This window comes from Cebus imitator, unplaced genomic scaffold, assembly GCF_001604975.1.
Source record: "Cebus imitator isolate Cc_AM_T3 unplaced genomic scaffold, Cebus_imitator-1.0 Scaffold72, whole genome shotgun sequence".
Taxonomy (NCBI): domain Eukaryota; kingdom Metazoa; phylum Chordata; class Mammalia; order Primates; family Cebidae; genus Cebus; species Cebus imitator.
The window spans coordinates 4,244,012-4,258,792 of record NW_016107387.1 but is presented as its reverse complement, the minus strand read 5'-3'; the positions used below and the strand labels follow the sequence as shown (position 1 = coordinate 4,258,792).

Genomic DNA, 14,781 nt, shown 5'->3' with positions numbered 1-14,781 from the left:
AAAAAAAAAAAAAAAAAAAAAAAAAAAAAAAAAAAAAAAAAAAAAAAAAAAAAAAAAAAGAATCTAGTTATACAATCATGTATACACACGTTGCTATTCTCAAGCTATACTGTAAAAATAAAAATGAAATCATAACCTGAGTCTCAAATCTATGCAGTACTAGAAAAGGGCTGGGTGCAGTGGCTCACACCTATAATCCTAACATTTTGGGAGTTCAAGGTGGGAGGATCGCTTGAGCCCAGCAGTTTAAGACCAACCTGGGCAACACAGCAACTCCATCTCTACAAAAAATTTAAAAATTAGCCAGACGTGGTGGTGCACACCTTTTGTCCAGCTACTAGGGAGCCTGAGGCAGGAGGATTGCTTGAAACCAGGAGTTCCAGGCCACAGTGAGCCACATTTGCACCTGTTCTCCAGCCTGAGCAACAGAGACTCTGTCTCAAAAAAAACAAAACAAAACCCTCCACTTAAAGTATACAAGGCCAGGTGTGGTGGTTCACACATGTAATCCCAGCACTTTGGGAGGCCGAAGCAGGTGAATTGGCTGACGTCAGGAGTTCAAGATCAGCTTGACCAACATGGTGAAACTCCATCTCTACTAAAATACAAAAATTAGCTGGGCGTGGTGGTGTGCACCTGTAATCCCAGTTACCAGGGAGGCTGAGACAGGAGAATTGCTTGAACCCAGGAGGCGGAGATTGCAGTGAGCTGAGATCATACCACTGCCCTCCAGCCTGGGCGACAGAGCAAGACTCCATCTCAAATAATGATAATGATAGGCGACAGAGCAAGACTCCATCTCAAATAATGATAATGATAGTAATAAGTGTGTGTGTGTGTGCGTGTGTGTGTGTATATATATATATATATACACACACATATACATATATATATATATATATATATGAAGAGATCAAGAGGCAGGAGGAACACTGAGATGGTGAGAACACCAAGGGAGATGGAAACAAAATGCTGCTCTTCCTCCCATCCTCATAATGACGATCTGTGTCCTGTTGCCCCTCCTGACAAATATGAGGGATCAGGTACCTACCTGCCCAGGTGGCATCCATCCTCTCTCCTTGCTTCTCATGTCCACACTTGGCTTTTCCTAAAAACTGACAGGTTTTCAACCAGAGGTAACAAAACAGAGGCACTGTGGGTCTTTTGAGTCTCACTTCCATCAAGTTTTACAGGCCCCAAGGGCACTCAGCTTCCACGGGGAATCCTGAGCCCTGGAACCCATTCAGGTGGACAGGTTGAGACCAAAGCGCTTTGTAGACTGAGGGAAAACTCAGTAGGAACCCAGGGCTTTCCAAAGACCTCATTTGAAACACCTGTTCGGTTTTGTAAGCCCTCAAAGGGTTCCCAGGGCCAAAACGCAGAGAAGAGAGTATAGCTGTTTTGGGGCCTGGGCCTGAGCATGACCACGTCCTGTGGCACTGTGGCTGGACCTGTGTGCAAAGGGGGTCAAGCATATGAGGTGCACCTCCAGTGCTAACCAGCAAGAAGCCAAAGAGCCAGGAGGGTCGCCTTTCTTTCTTCCAGTTTTCTATTTGCAAAATCTGTTGGAGGTTTTACCAGAGTCCTCTGTGTGTAGCCTCGAACCCTCATTAGAAATCACCTGGTCGGCAAGGCCACCTCCTTGAGTCCATGAAAGAAACTTCTCAAAGGCTGCTTTAGTCATTTAGATGCAAACGTTCTCATGACTCTTCCAAACCTGGCACTATCCAAGTGTCCTCAGGCCTCACTACTTGGGGCAGATAGATGGATGGGGTGACGATGAATGTGGGAGCAACAGTCCGCACCTCGCTGGCCTGGATCCCCCGCCTTGCTCACATCAGACGCCCATCCCTGCCAGCCTCCCTGGACGAATCCAACAGTGACTCACCCAGGTTGCAACTCCAGTCCCCACGGAGTGTCTGGCGTATTCTTCTTCATCTGCATCAGCTACTACCTCCTACACCCCCACACCATCACTGTCCTCTGTCCATGAAGTGGCAAGAGGAAGCCTCGCACTGTGGCTGTCACTGGCACCCACCCTAAGAGGTGGGCATTAGGGCCGTGGGAGTTTTCTCCCAGCCGTGAGCCTGGAGGCTGAACCACTTGGGGCAATCCAGACATCCAGCTCCTGGTAGGCTCGGCAAGGGTCCCAGCCACTCTGCAAGCCCCCAGCGCATCCCTGAGGGCCACTCAACTCATAGGGTATGTTTGTCAAGACAGAGCAGGGAGAGGACACAGAACAATAGACCCTGTATTTTCAGACCCTATAAAGAAATGGAGTGATCTGGTTAACCAGGAATTTCAATGAACATAATTACAATGCAGTCCATGCAGCAAAGATACAGGAAGTCAACCCTCACAGGGAAACTTGCCAGGCTGGAAATACGGAGTCTCCAGAGGGACAAGGATTGATGAAAAGATTTGCAAATGATACTGAAAACTGCAAGGATGAACTGGACGGCCCCTCTTGGGTCAGAAGCCATGTCACAGCCTTGAAGCATCAAGGAATCAAGTGGTCAGTGGAGGACAGGAAAGAAATGCCTTCTTTGTGGGCCTTGCAGAGCCCCTATTCCCACATGACTCTTCCTTCTCTGACTCCGGAGAATGAGATTTTTATGGTGGTGGCACCTGCTGTCCGAATGGAAGACAGAAGAGGCAATGAACAGGGTTCCAGAGGAGACCATGCAAGAGATGAGGAAAACTCTGTGCGCATGTTGCGTGCATCTGAGATGGCTGTTCCTTTATGTTGGTGGCATCTCCCCAGCGGCACCATACGGCATGATGGGGATCTGAGAGACGCCCACTCGTCAACATGTTTTGGAAGAATCTCGGCATTGACGAACCAGCATAATTGTGTCACCAAATACCAGAGACACTCTTTTGGCCTCTTATAAAGGGGTTTGGAGCAGGTGACCAAAGGCCTTGTGACTGTTTTAGAACCACAGGATCTGGGGTGGAGGACCCGGGGTATTGTCGCACAAGCACTCCTGATATAGAGAACAGCTCCAGAAATAGCAAGGGAGGCAGGGACTGCTTCCCCACCTTGAAGCCTGGAGGGGTTGGGGAACCCCAGAAAAAGAAAAGCCTATATTTTATTCCATTTCAAGGTGTCTCTGGTCCCGATGCTTCAGCACAATTAAAAATGGCAAGGTAGTCTCCTCTCAGCCAGGCGCGGTGGCTCAGACCTGTAATCCCAGCACTTTGGGAGGCCGAGGCAGGCAGATCATGAGGTCAGGAGTTCAAGACCAGCCTGGCCAACATGGTGAAAACCTATCTCTACTAAAAATACAAACATCAGCTGAGCATGGTGGTGGGCACCTGTAATCCCAGCTACTCGGGAGACTGAGGCAGGAGAACTGCTTGAAACCAGAAGACGGAGTTTGTAGTGAGCCGAGATCCCACCACTGCACTCCAGCCTGGGTGAAAAAGGGAAACTCTGTCTCAAAAAAGAAAAAAGGCAAGTTAGTCTCCTCCCAATAGCCAGTTCCAGCTTCTGGCTTCCAAGTCAGAAAACCTGAATGACTGCTCACCAGCTTTTGATTCAACAGACATTTTATTCAAACTCTCCATTCCTCATGAACTGCAGAGGAATGTTGCTTCTCTCCCTCCTCTCCCTTTAATAAAAATAGTGTGGGCCATTCTGATATCCTATCCCCAACTCAGGACGACAAAAGTATTAGGAGATGGCGCACAGGCCTAGGCATAAAGAGATGCTGTGCTTCCAGACAGCGGAGCTGTGCTAAGTGCAATGATCTTAGCCTCTCTGGGCCTCTGTTTCCTCATCTGTAAAATGGGGGGATTGCAAGCCCCGGACATTGCGGTCCTATAACACACGCATCAGGTGGCTTTCATAACAGAGACTAAAACCACAAGGGAAATATCAAGACAGTTAAATGTCCAGCTCAGCTTCCAAGAACAGCAGCCACATAAACAAAACATTTGACAGAGGCCTGACAAGACACAAATCTTCATGAAATATTGCTTTTTTTGCTGCAAATTCCCTCACCCCTTCCCCCCGCCAAAAAAAACTTCTTGGTTCTAAAGAGAAAGAGGTCTCAAACTCTTAGTCTAGATCCCCTTTCATTTACTCAACCAAATCTGACTTAGAATCAGTGGGAAAGAAAGGTTTGTCTGAGACACCAACAAAGTGAAGTGATGTAACAAAAAATGGAAATGAAATACGTGCCCAAATCAGGCTACGCGATTGTGCGTGTGATCTCAGGTCTGCACGGGAAGGCTGAACAGCTGGGGATTCTCTTCCCCTTTGCCATAGGTCACTGTTACAGCCAATTAATGCTGAAATATCCCTATTTGTCAAAGGAAGGAGTTGGGCTAGACTTTAGGACTTCTTTGTCCTAAAGATTAATGATCTTGAAATACATCCTAGGTTTTTTATGTTAGTTTATATCTATAATGATATCAATCGTCCTGACCTAGAAAACACTTTTGAAGGACATTTTGTGGATTGTTCGCCTAACACACTCCCCAGGGAGTTCCTGGGAAACCAGAGATTTTGCCAAACTTGATACGTCCGAGAGAGAGAGAGAGAGAGAGAGACAGACAGAAACAGAGAAAGAAACTATGTAATATCCTCCCTAGCCTTCCTTTAGTATTAAGCTGCAAAACCCCAAAATGCCTTATGCCATCATTTTTGGCACTTTCTAAAGTTGTTAGACTTCTGAGGAAAACTCCAGAACCAAATTTACCAAGCATCTGATTGCATTCAAAATGGATTTAAGTTCAGAAGCAAGGGAGGGAATTGAAAGTTGCCAGCTCGATCAGGAACAGGCTCGGTATCTCATGCAAAGCAGCCTGCTCACCAGAAAGGAACTTCAAGCACAAGTGATGCAGCTGCCGCCTGCAGATGCACCGGGGGCAAAAGTGGGCTTCCTTGGGGAATTAGTGCTGTTGTAAAGGAAGGCGGACTGGAGCTCATTACAGTTTAAGGGTAGGTGCCTCTGATGTCCCACGCACGCCTGCGATCCAGCTGGCTTGGCTTTGTGGCCACTAGTTGCTGGCTGGAGTAGCTTGCGGGCACCAGAATAACATGGAAGCAGCTCATTTCCCCACCATGGAGACTCAGTCCACTGACTGCAGTGCCTACGGCGTCTGCTCCAAGTGATTCTAATCAAAGACTTCTGACTCTGGGAGATGGTTCCTGATGAGGTCTGAACCCTGAGCACTGGAGGCTAATGAAGTCTAATAAGGGCTGGAAACTTTTCCAAGAGTCAGTAAGGGGTGCAATTCTCACCAACCCGATTCGACTCACATTTCTGGAGCTGCTGCTGCAGTGCATAAAAAGTAGACAAATGGTGACAGCCAAGGGCCTTACTACGGAGGCGTGAGACCTACCACTGCTCTGCGCCACTGTGCAAAGAACACAGAATGGGAATCAGGGCTGGAGCACCAGCCCCAAAGCCGCAGCCGTCTTGCTGGAAGAGCTTGAGCAACCTTCTTCATCTCTGCTGGGAGGCCTCAATTTCTTCATCTCTAAAACACGGAAGTTGGATCAGATGGTCTCTTAGGGTGGGTGTGGGTGTGTCTGGGTGTGTGTGTATGTGTAGGTATGTATGTGTGGCCTAATAATTTTTTTTTTTTTGAGATGGAGTCTCACTCTGTCACCCCAGCTGGAGTGCAGCGGTGTGATCTCAGCTCTCTGCAACCTCTCCCTCCCAGGTTCATACGATTCTCCTCTCTCAGCCTCCAAAGTAGCTGGGATTACAGGTGCCCACCATCATGCCTGGCTAATTTTTGTATTTTTAGTACCGACAGGGTTTCACCATGTTAACCAGGCTGGTCTCAAACTCCTGACCTCGGGCGATTCACTCCCTCAGCCTCCCAAAGTGCTTGGCTCACAGGCATGAGCCACGGCGCCAGGATCAATAATTCTAAATGTCAGCATTAGTATATACGTTTTAAGGACATGCCATTTTAATAGGAGAAAAAAAGTCACACGCAAGTGTAGACACGGGCATCCTGTCTAGGAGGCATCTGACTGTTCCTGAAATGTGGGCTGTGCCGTAAACACCTAGGATCCCGTCCTACCACCCCAGATTCTGTGTTTCCACCTCTTACCACATTGAGTTTTATCCTGATGTGTCCACCTCTTCCCTGTCACTCCCTCAAGCCACATGAGTGGTCTTAACTCTATTTGCCTAGCAACTGGATTTCCGCCCTAGAATCATGGGCTTTTGTCTCTGCATCATCCCAGATGCCCCAAAGGCAGGTTCCAGTGGAATTTTACTGGGACCGGTTAGCAGTTAGCATTTCTGGCTGACTGCTCACATTACACCCCAAACACACACTCCACTTCAGCTTGGGGACAGCCCACCGACAGCCTCTGCACCCTATGTGCCCTTTTCCCAAGAGCCTGACTTCGGCTCTTCCCTGCTCCTTACATGCCTTTCAGTGTTCTTCTTCTTTGCCAATCTCGCCATCCTCATGAAAGACCCAGCCACGATCCACAGACAGGCCTGCCAGAACTCCCACTGCTCTACAGTCAGACCCAAGGCAGCCACATCTTGGTCAGAACTTGAGTGATTGGTCTGGGTTCCTCACAGCAGCAAATTTCCAAGTGTGGCCCCTGCCCTGGCAGCATGAAGCCCCCTGGGATCTGGTTATCAATGTAGAGCCCCAAGCCCTGCCCAGCACCAGATCTACATTTTGAAGGTCCTTGGGTAGTTCAGATGCACATTAGCCTTTGAGAAACGCTACTGTGGACTGTCCTAGGTCAACTGACCCATTAGAGGATGCTCCTGGATAATAAGCACCATCTCCCTTCCCCTGGCACTGTAGGAGTAGGACGCCATGCCAGCATCAGAGATGCTGACTGGCCCAGGGAGGTGGGAGAGTGCATCCTAGAGGAAGACCATGTGCTGAAACAGGTACCCCTTTCCATGCAAACTGGACCTCTCACAGCTGTCCAGATCCTCAAGAGAGTGATTGCCACTCTCTTCAAGGTCCTACTTTGCAAAGAAAAAAGATGGATGCATAACTTCTAGGGGGTTAAAAGATTGATGAAACCAGGCTGCTGTATCACTAAGTATCAGAAGAGCTTCCATCATCACTGTTGCAGCCTCCACCAGCAAACTGGAAAGGTGTCTCAGCCAAGCCTAGAAGCGCAGCACATTACCGGGCAGGCACTTCCGCTAGGGAGCTATGATCCCAAGAGCTCCCCTTTTCCTTCACAGGGCTTTAGAGTCCCCAGATGGCTTTTACCTTATGGTGCCCCCGCTAGAACTGGGCCATGGGGTAAAAGCCAGATGGGTGGGTAGAAGCCAAATTTCTTACTTGGAAAAAGTTACATGGAGGAAGCAAGGTTTGGACTCCATTAAATTTCCATCATCGCTGCCTCTCCATCACACAGCTCCAACTACGAAACTGCTCCCCAGGTAACCAAGAGAGCCAAGACTCCCTTTCATAAATCTTTCTCCTCCTCCCATCCACTTTTCCTGATTTCTCACACAATGACCCATGTCTTCCTCCCAGCTCATGCCTTGGATCTATGAAACGTACCCCCATGCCCACAGGGTCCCCAGACCGCCACAGCTCAGCAGTTAGACCCCAAATCTCAGTTTTCAGAGCTGCCTCTTTAACATGGCAAAGTCATTTTCGACACATGCAGAGAAAAGCAAACTGGAGCATACATCTGCAGGCAAGAAAGATCAATTCTTACCATTAGAGGACAGCTAATCTTCTCTGGGGGCTGCTACCTCACAAGAGAGTCTCTGGTCCTGCCTGAAGTCCTCAGACTCAGTGCCAGGACTCCGCTGGGTTCCTCTCCATGGCAGGAAATGGGGCTGAGGCACGCTGCTAGCCCAGGGCCAGTGCTCTGGGCACCCCAGCAGAGGTTCCTGCGGCTTTGCTCATTGCTGTTCTTTCACAAAGAACCCGCTACATTGCATAGTTCCTTCCAAATCCGCTCCAGTGCTTGTTGGGAAATTAACAACTCATTCTGGACTTTCCAGATACAATGCTTCTGGAGGCCTTCTTTCTTTATGTTTATTTTTTCACTCTCCCTCTTTTTCCCCTTTCTCAGCTAAAAAAAAGTTGGCTGAGGTCACAACGAACAATGGCCAAGCTTGTGTCACTGACCAGATGCCTCCCACCCCCAGGCTTGTGGACAAGGGCAGCTTTGTCCACTGTATTTTAGGCAGGACTTCCTGAGCCTGCCCAAACCCTGTTGGGGAATGTTTTGGCCAACTTCTTCCCAACCCTAAGTCACGACTCTGGCCCCGGCCCCGGCCCCAGCTGTGTGAACCCAAGGCCAGATATAAACCAACATAAAAAGAACAGAGAACGCTCCCCCAAAGAACCATTGTGTGGAAAGTTGGTGCCTCCAGAGGGGCAAGATGAAGGTCTCTTGCCCTCACTCTGCCCTCACCACCACCAAACCTGCACAGATAATGAACAAAGACAGGGTCATGCAGGGTCTCCACTGAAAGGGGCCTGAGGATCGCAGAGTCATTAGTTACAAGTGGAGAAAGGGTTGGAACCCCAGATCAATACTGCAGCCACCAACTAAATGAGCTTAGGCAGGGGCTTGGATCCTTGGTGAATAGATCGTATAATTTCATGTAGAAAGCTTTTTGGAGCAGCTGAAGATGTAGCACTCAAAACGCCACATATTTCTGTGTTTGCTTTCAGATGTAAACCTTTGGGGTTTTAGAAACTGATTCTTTATATAGAACTAAATATAGTTTTCTAGAAAAACCAAGATCCTGAAGACTGAGTGGTTCCCTATTAAGCAAATGGATAAACTTATCCATGAAGAGGTTTCAATACCAACTCTTCGGTGGGGGGAAAAGTAAGTACTGTTGTCTAAGGATGGAGTCTGACCAGAGCTAAGCTGTTGTGCTACTACTTACTAGCTGCAAGACCCTGGGGAACAGCTCCAGCTTCAATTTCGAGTGTAAAATGCCGATGATCACAGTATCTTTCTCAAAAGATTGCTGTGAGAGATTTTTTTTTTTTTTTTTTTTTTAAATATACGGAGTCTCACTCTGTCACTCAGGCTGGAGTACGGTGGCGCAGTCTCGGCTCACTGCAATCTCCACCTCCCGGGTTCAAGCGATTCTCCTACCTCAGCCTCCCAAGTAGCTGAGACTACAGGCACCTGCCACTACACGTGGCTAATTTTTGTATTTTTAGTAGAGACAGGGTTTCACCATATTGGCCAGGCTAGTCTCGAACTCCTGACCTTGTGATCTGCCCACCTCAGCCTCCCAAAGTGCTAGGATTACAGGCATGAGCCACTGCACTCAGCCGCTGTGAGAGATTAAAGATGGGGTCATCCAGGTAAATATTTCACCTACTGGATGATGTAAATGTTCAATGAAAGCTAGGATTTTTGTTGTTACCATAGCCAGTGGCTGAAAGGGTAGGCCCTGCAGTTACCCTGGGTCCAAAAAAAGTCTAGACTGAACAATAAAAAGCAAAGAGCCCAATTAAAAATGAGCAAAAGACATTCCTCCAAAGAAGATATAAAAATGATGAATAAGCACATGAAAAGATGTTCAACATCACTAATCATCAGGGAAATGCACATCAAAACTACAGTGAGATATCAGCTCACTCCCATTAGGATGGCTTCCTCAAAAAACCAGACAAGACAGGGAACAATGGCTCATGTCCGTAATCCCAGCACTGTGGGAGACCAAGGCAGGTAGATCACTTGAGGCCAGGGGTTCGAGACCAGTCTAGCCAACACAGCAAAACTCCATTTCTACTAAAAATTCAAAAATTAGCTGGGCGTGGTGGTACATGCCTGTAGTCCCAGCTACTTGGGAGGCTGAGGCAGGAGAAATCGGGAGGCGGAGGTTGCAGTGAGCTGGGATCATGCCACTGCACTCCAGCCTGGGCAACAGAGAGAGACTCTGTCTCAAAACCCACAAATAAACAAGCAAACACACAACAACAACAACAAAGAAAAGAATAAGTACTAGCAAGGATTTAGAAATATTGGAACCCTTGTGCCCTTCTGGTGGAAATGTAAAATGGTGCAGCCCCTATGGAAAATAGTGTGGTAATTCCTCAAAAAATTAAACACAGAATTGCCATCTGGTCCCCCAATTCCATTAATGGTATATACCAAAAAGAACTGATAGCAAGGTCCTGAAGGGAGGGTCTTGCTGCCTGTTCATGGTAACATAATTCTCAATAGCCAGAAGGTAGAAAAACCCGAGTCGTCGTAAAACAAACACGATGGAATATTATTCAGCCTTAAGAGAGAAGGAAATTTTGACACACACAACCACGTGGATGAACCTTGAGGACATCATGCTAAGTGCAACAGAGATACAAAGAGACAAATACTATTAGCTTCCACTTAGACAGTGCACCTAGAGAAGTCAGACTGATAGAGACAGAAAGCAGAATGGAGGTGACCAGGTGCTGGGGTAAGGGGATGATGGGATTTAGAGTGTAATGGGTCCAGAGTGTCAGTGGTGCAAGATGGAAGCATTCTGGAGATTAATGGTGGTGGTGATGGCTGCGCAACCACGTGAATGTACTCAAAGCCACTGAACTATACATTTAAAAATGAGAGATGGTGGATTTCATGTCATGTATCTTTTGCCATAATTAAAAAAAAAAGCCTGAGGCTCATAGAGATAGTTTATGCCAAAAGACCCTGTGACACGTAACCCACATCATAAGATACAGCAGCTCAGGCTCTCCGTGTACACCCAGAGGGAAGCCGCCCCAGCCCCTTGGCAACAGTGAACAGACAGCCCCACTAGCTGAGGCTGGGGCTGGGTGTGGTGGTTTATGCCTGTAATAGCAGAACTTTGGGAAGTCAAGGCAGGCAGATCATTTGAGGTCAGGAGTTTGAGATCAGCCTGGCCAACATGGCAAAACCCCATCTCCACTAAAAATATAAAAAATTAGCCAGGCATGGTGGTGTACACCTGTAATCCCAGCTACTCAGGTGGCTGAGGCAGGAGAATCACTTGAACCCAGGAGGCGGAGGTTGTCATGAGCCAAGATCATGCCACTGCACTCCAACCTGGGCAACAGAGCAAGATCCTGCCTCAAAAAAAAAAAAAAAAAAAAAAAAGAAGACGAAGAAGACCGACGATGAGGAGGCTGGTCACTTACAACAGGACTCACTCACCATGGTTTGTCTTGTGTTCAATCTTGGGGAGACCGAGGCAATACAGCCAGTATCCTAATGTCCATCAAGGGCTTTTCTGTTTAGGGGTGTGGCACACTCTGAGGCTCCTGGAGGGGGTGACAATATGCCTCTCCCTTGGGTATATCAACTCCTTTCTGTGTCTGCGGCCAACCTTCCGGGTCTTTTCTCTTCCACGCCTGATGGCAGGGCTCATTTCTTCTCAATGCTACCAACGCGGCTGTTTGGGGCACTCTACCTCCCTCTCTAATTGCTGGGTATCGATCTGCTGCAGGAGTGATTCTGAGGATCTTTGGGCACTCACCCTGGACCAGGCGCTGTTCTACGCTTCACATGTTTCATGTCACTTAATCCATGCAACAAACCAAGTAGGAAAATTCTATGACCATCCTCATTTAATAGAGAAAAACAGAGGCTCTTGAGAGGGATTGGGCAAGATGGGACAGAAGACCAAGTCACGGGGGCAATATTCTAGGCCATGGGGCCAGCCTGAGCCAAGGTCAGAGAGAAACAGAGTGGGTACCGGCTGTGGGACGAGCAGGTAGACCCATTTATTAGAGTTTAAGAGGCGTGGAAGATGAGAAAAATAGTAGTGAAGAATGATGTCAGATCACAGGAGGCTATGAGGGCACCAGGAACTAAGAAACTTTGATTCTGTAAAGCAGAAGAAACCATCGGTGGATTTTAAGCCGGGTAGAAATCCCAATCTGGGCTCTGCTTTGCGGAAACCATCATGACCCCAGGGTATAAAAAGGTCAAATGTGAGGGAGAAACTAGAGGGAGGAAGCTGGCTATCGTATCCCCCCACCTTCTATCTCCCCCTTTCTCAGCCAACATAAAAACAAGAGAAAGGCAATGCTCAAGGCTACACTTGCAAAATGATCCCAAACCAGCCACAAAGAGGCGGCGAGAGCATCATAACCAGCTGTGGGGAGTCCCCCACTGGCAGCTGAATTATTTGCATCTTCTCTCTGTGACGTGGGAGGAAGGTCCGGGTGACGAATCCACACACTTGCTTTTGAGGTCAGACATGCCACAGAAATAGACAGGACCTAAGGTACATTGTTCTTAGAGATGGGCTCTCACCCACAAGAAGGTAAAAGCAAGCTGGGCATAGTGGCTTACACCTGTAATCCCAACACTTTGGGAGGTCAAGGCAGGTGGGTCACCAGAGGTTAGGAGTTTGAGACCAGCCTGGCCAACATGGCAAAAGTCCATCTCTACAAAAAAAAAACAAAACAAAAATTAGCCAGGCATAGTGATGCACACCTGTAATCCCAGTTACAAAGGAGGTTGAGGCAGGAAAATCGCTTGAACCCAGGAGGCGGAGGTTGCAGTGAGCCAAGATAGCGCCACTGCACTCCAGCCTGTGACAGAGTGACAGAGCAAGACTCTGTCTCAAAAAAACAAACAAACAACAAAAAAAAGAAGGTAAAGCAAAACTTCATTTGAACCTAGATGGCCAAGACCTTCACCTTCAGTACTTTCAGGTTTGTGGAATGAAAATGGCCATAAAAGCTTTCATAGCCTGTGACTTCTCAGTTTTGTAACAGCAGAGAGGGGACAGTTTTGAGGCTGTTAAACTTTCGAGGCTATTACACATTAACAGCTGTCCCCGACATCACTTTGACACTGCATCACACAGACAAACAGATACTATCAGAGACAACAATGCCTCACCCCAGGCAACACACAGAAATCACTGTCACTGCAAATCCCAGTAGGGCTCCTAGCCAAGGGCAAGGGACCTTTCTGGGCCATTACAAATCAGGAGGCTGGGCTGCTCTGACCTGACCTAAGCAGAACACACTAGTCCTGCAGACATTTAATTCTTTAGGATTCCCCAAAGTTAGTCTCTCAGAGTACGTAAGACTCCCGAATACATTCTAAGGGTTTACCATTTGGGTTCATCCTAGCATCTCAATCCAGAAGTCACTTTGGTTTTCCTTTATTAACCATCCTTAGTGATTAGTGTTGGCTGTGAAAAACACGCGACTGGTCTCTCCTTCTGGTCTCTGCAAATAGAGAGGTTGCTACATATGGAGCCACACGCACGAACGGCAGACAGCAGAGAACACACGATCCCAAAGCAAAAAGGCTGACGATCATTTTCACCCAGCTGAGTTTTCCTGTGTTCAATGGCATCACATGAGACCAATCCTCTTATTTTCTTTGTTTCACTCAAATTGAAAACTGTCAATCGACCAGGCATGGTGGCTCACGCCTGTAATCCTAACACTTTGGGAGGCCAAGGTGGGGGGATCACGAGGTCAAGAGATCGAGACCAGCCTAGCCAATATGGTGAAACTGTCTCTACTAAAAATACGAAAATTAGCTGGGCATTGTGGCGCATGCCCGTAGTCCCAGCTACTTGGGAGGCTGAAGCAGGAGAATCGCTTGAACCCAGGAGGTGGAGGTTGCACTGAGCCGAAATCATGCCACTGTACCAGCCTGGCGACAGAGCGAGAAGTTTGTCTCAAACAGAAAGAAAGAAAACCGTCAACCAAAATAGGCTGTATTCTCCGTAGGCCCTTGTCCTCTGTAGGAATAAATTAGGTTGTCTTAATATGATAATTAATAAGAAAGCACATCTGGGTAGGGTGATGACTCACTTTTTGTAAATGCTTCACAGTCATGAAGGGAAAAATTATTCATCAGCCCAAGCAGTCTCCGGGGTACAGGGTCTCGGGGACACCTCCATCCTCCACACATGGCCCCTGTCTGCATGATCGATCAATCAACCAACTAACAGTTAAATTACCCTTTCCTGAATCCTGTGCAGGATGCAAGCAAGTATTGTATGTAGAAACTGACTCTTAAAATTTGGAAGATAAGTCACAAATACATAAGAGAAAAAAGAAGTGTGCCTATCAAAGGAGTCTGCAAAAGTGCCAAATGCTATGTGATAAGCTGGCAGACAATAAGAGCTTTCAGAATCCAGAGAAGGGCGGGGTCACTTTTGGCTGGGGCAGTCCAGGGAGGCTTCCCAAAAAGATACACGACTTGCCTGATAGCAGGGATGAAAAGAAAGGGCCTGACGAGAGTCCAAGGGACATGATGTACGAAGCAGAATAAGGTTTGATAAAGGATGAGACATAGGGAAATGAGAGAGAGTGAAGTTGATTCGGAAGGAAATGACAGCAGTTCGAACCAGTAACCCGAAGAGATGTGGCCTAACTCTTCACCCGTTAAGGGGGACTCAGTAGAGTTTGTTGGCCATAGATCCAAGTTCAAAGTGTTCAGTGGGGGGTAGGGATGAGTATGGCCCCTGGCACATGAAGCTGGAGGCATCTGCTCAGAGATGATGGTGAGATCCTACAGGCTGACTAGGAGTTCACAAAGAAAGGACAGGCCTTGGCTAGGCACAGTTGCTCGCGCCTGTAATCCCAGCACTTTGGGAGGCTGAGGCAGGTAGATCACGAGGTCAGGAGTTCCAGACCAGGCAGGTCAAGATGATGAAACCCCATCTCTACTAAAAATACAAAAAGTAGTTGGGTGTGGTGGCGGGCACCTGTAATCCCCATTACTTGGGAGGCTAAGGCAGAAGAATTGCTTGAATCCAGGAGGCGGAGGCTGCAGTGAGCCAAGATCGTGCCACTGCACTGCAGCCTGGGTTACAAGAGCGAGATTTCGTGTTGAAAGAGGGGGAG

General features: G+C 47.8%; 1 protein-coding gene across 4 annotated transcripts in view; it reads right to left on the bottom strand.

Moving 5' to 3' along the window:
* GAS7 (growth arrest specific 7) overlaps nt 1-14,781 on the bottom strand; it is a 282,620-nt gene that overhangs the window by 117,022 nt on the left and 150,817 nt on the right. The window contains exon 1 of one of the 4 annotated variants that reach the window (XM_017531431.1): nt 7,676-8,039. The exons of the other annotated variants lie outside the window; for them this stretch is intronic. Coding sequence (XP_017386920.1) covers nt 7,676-7,678 — 3 coding nt within the window. The 5' untranslated portion in view covers nt 7,679-8,039. Of the gene's footprint in view, nt 1-7,675; nt 8,040-14,781 lie in introns of those variants that run through there. 4 annotated transcript variants of the gene reach the window in all.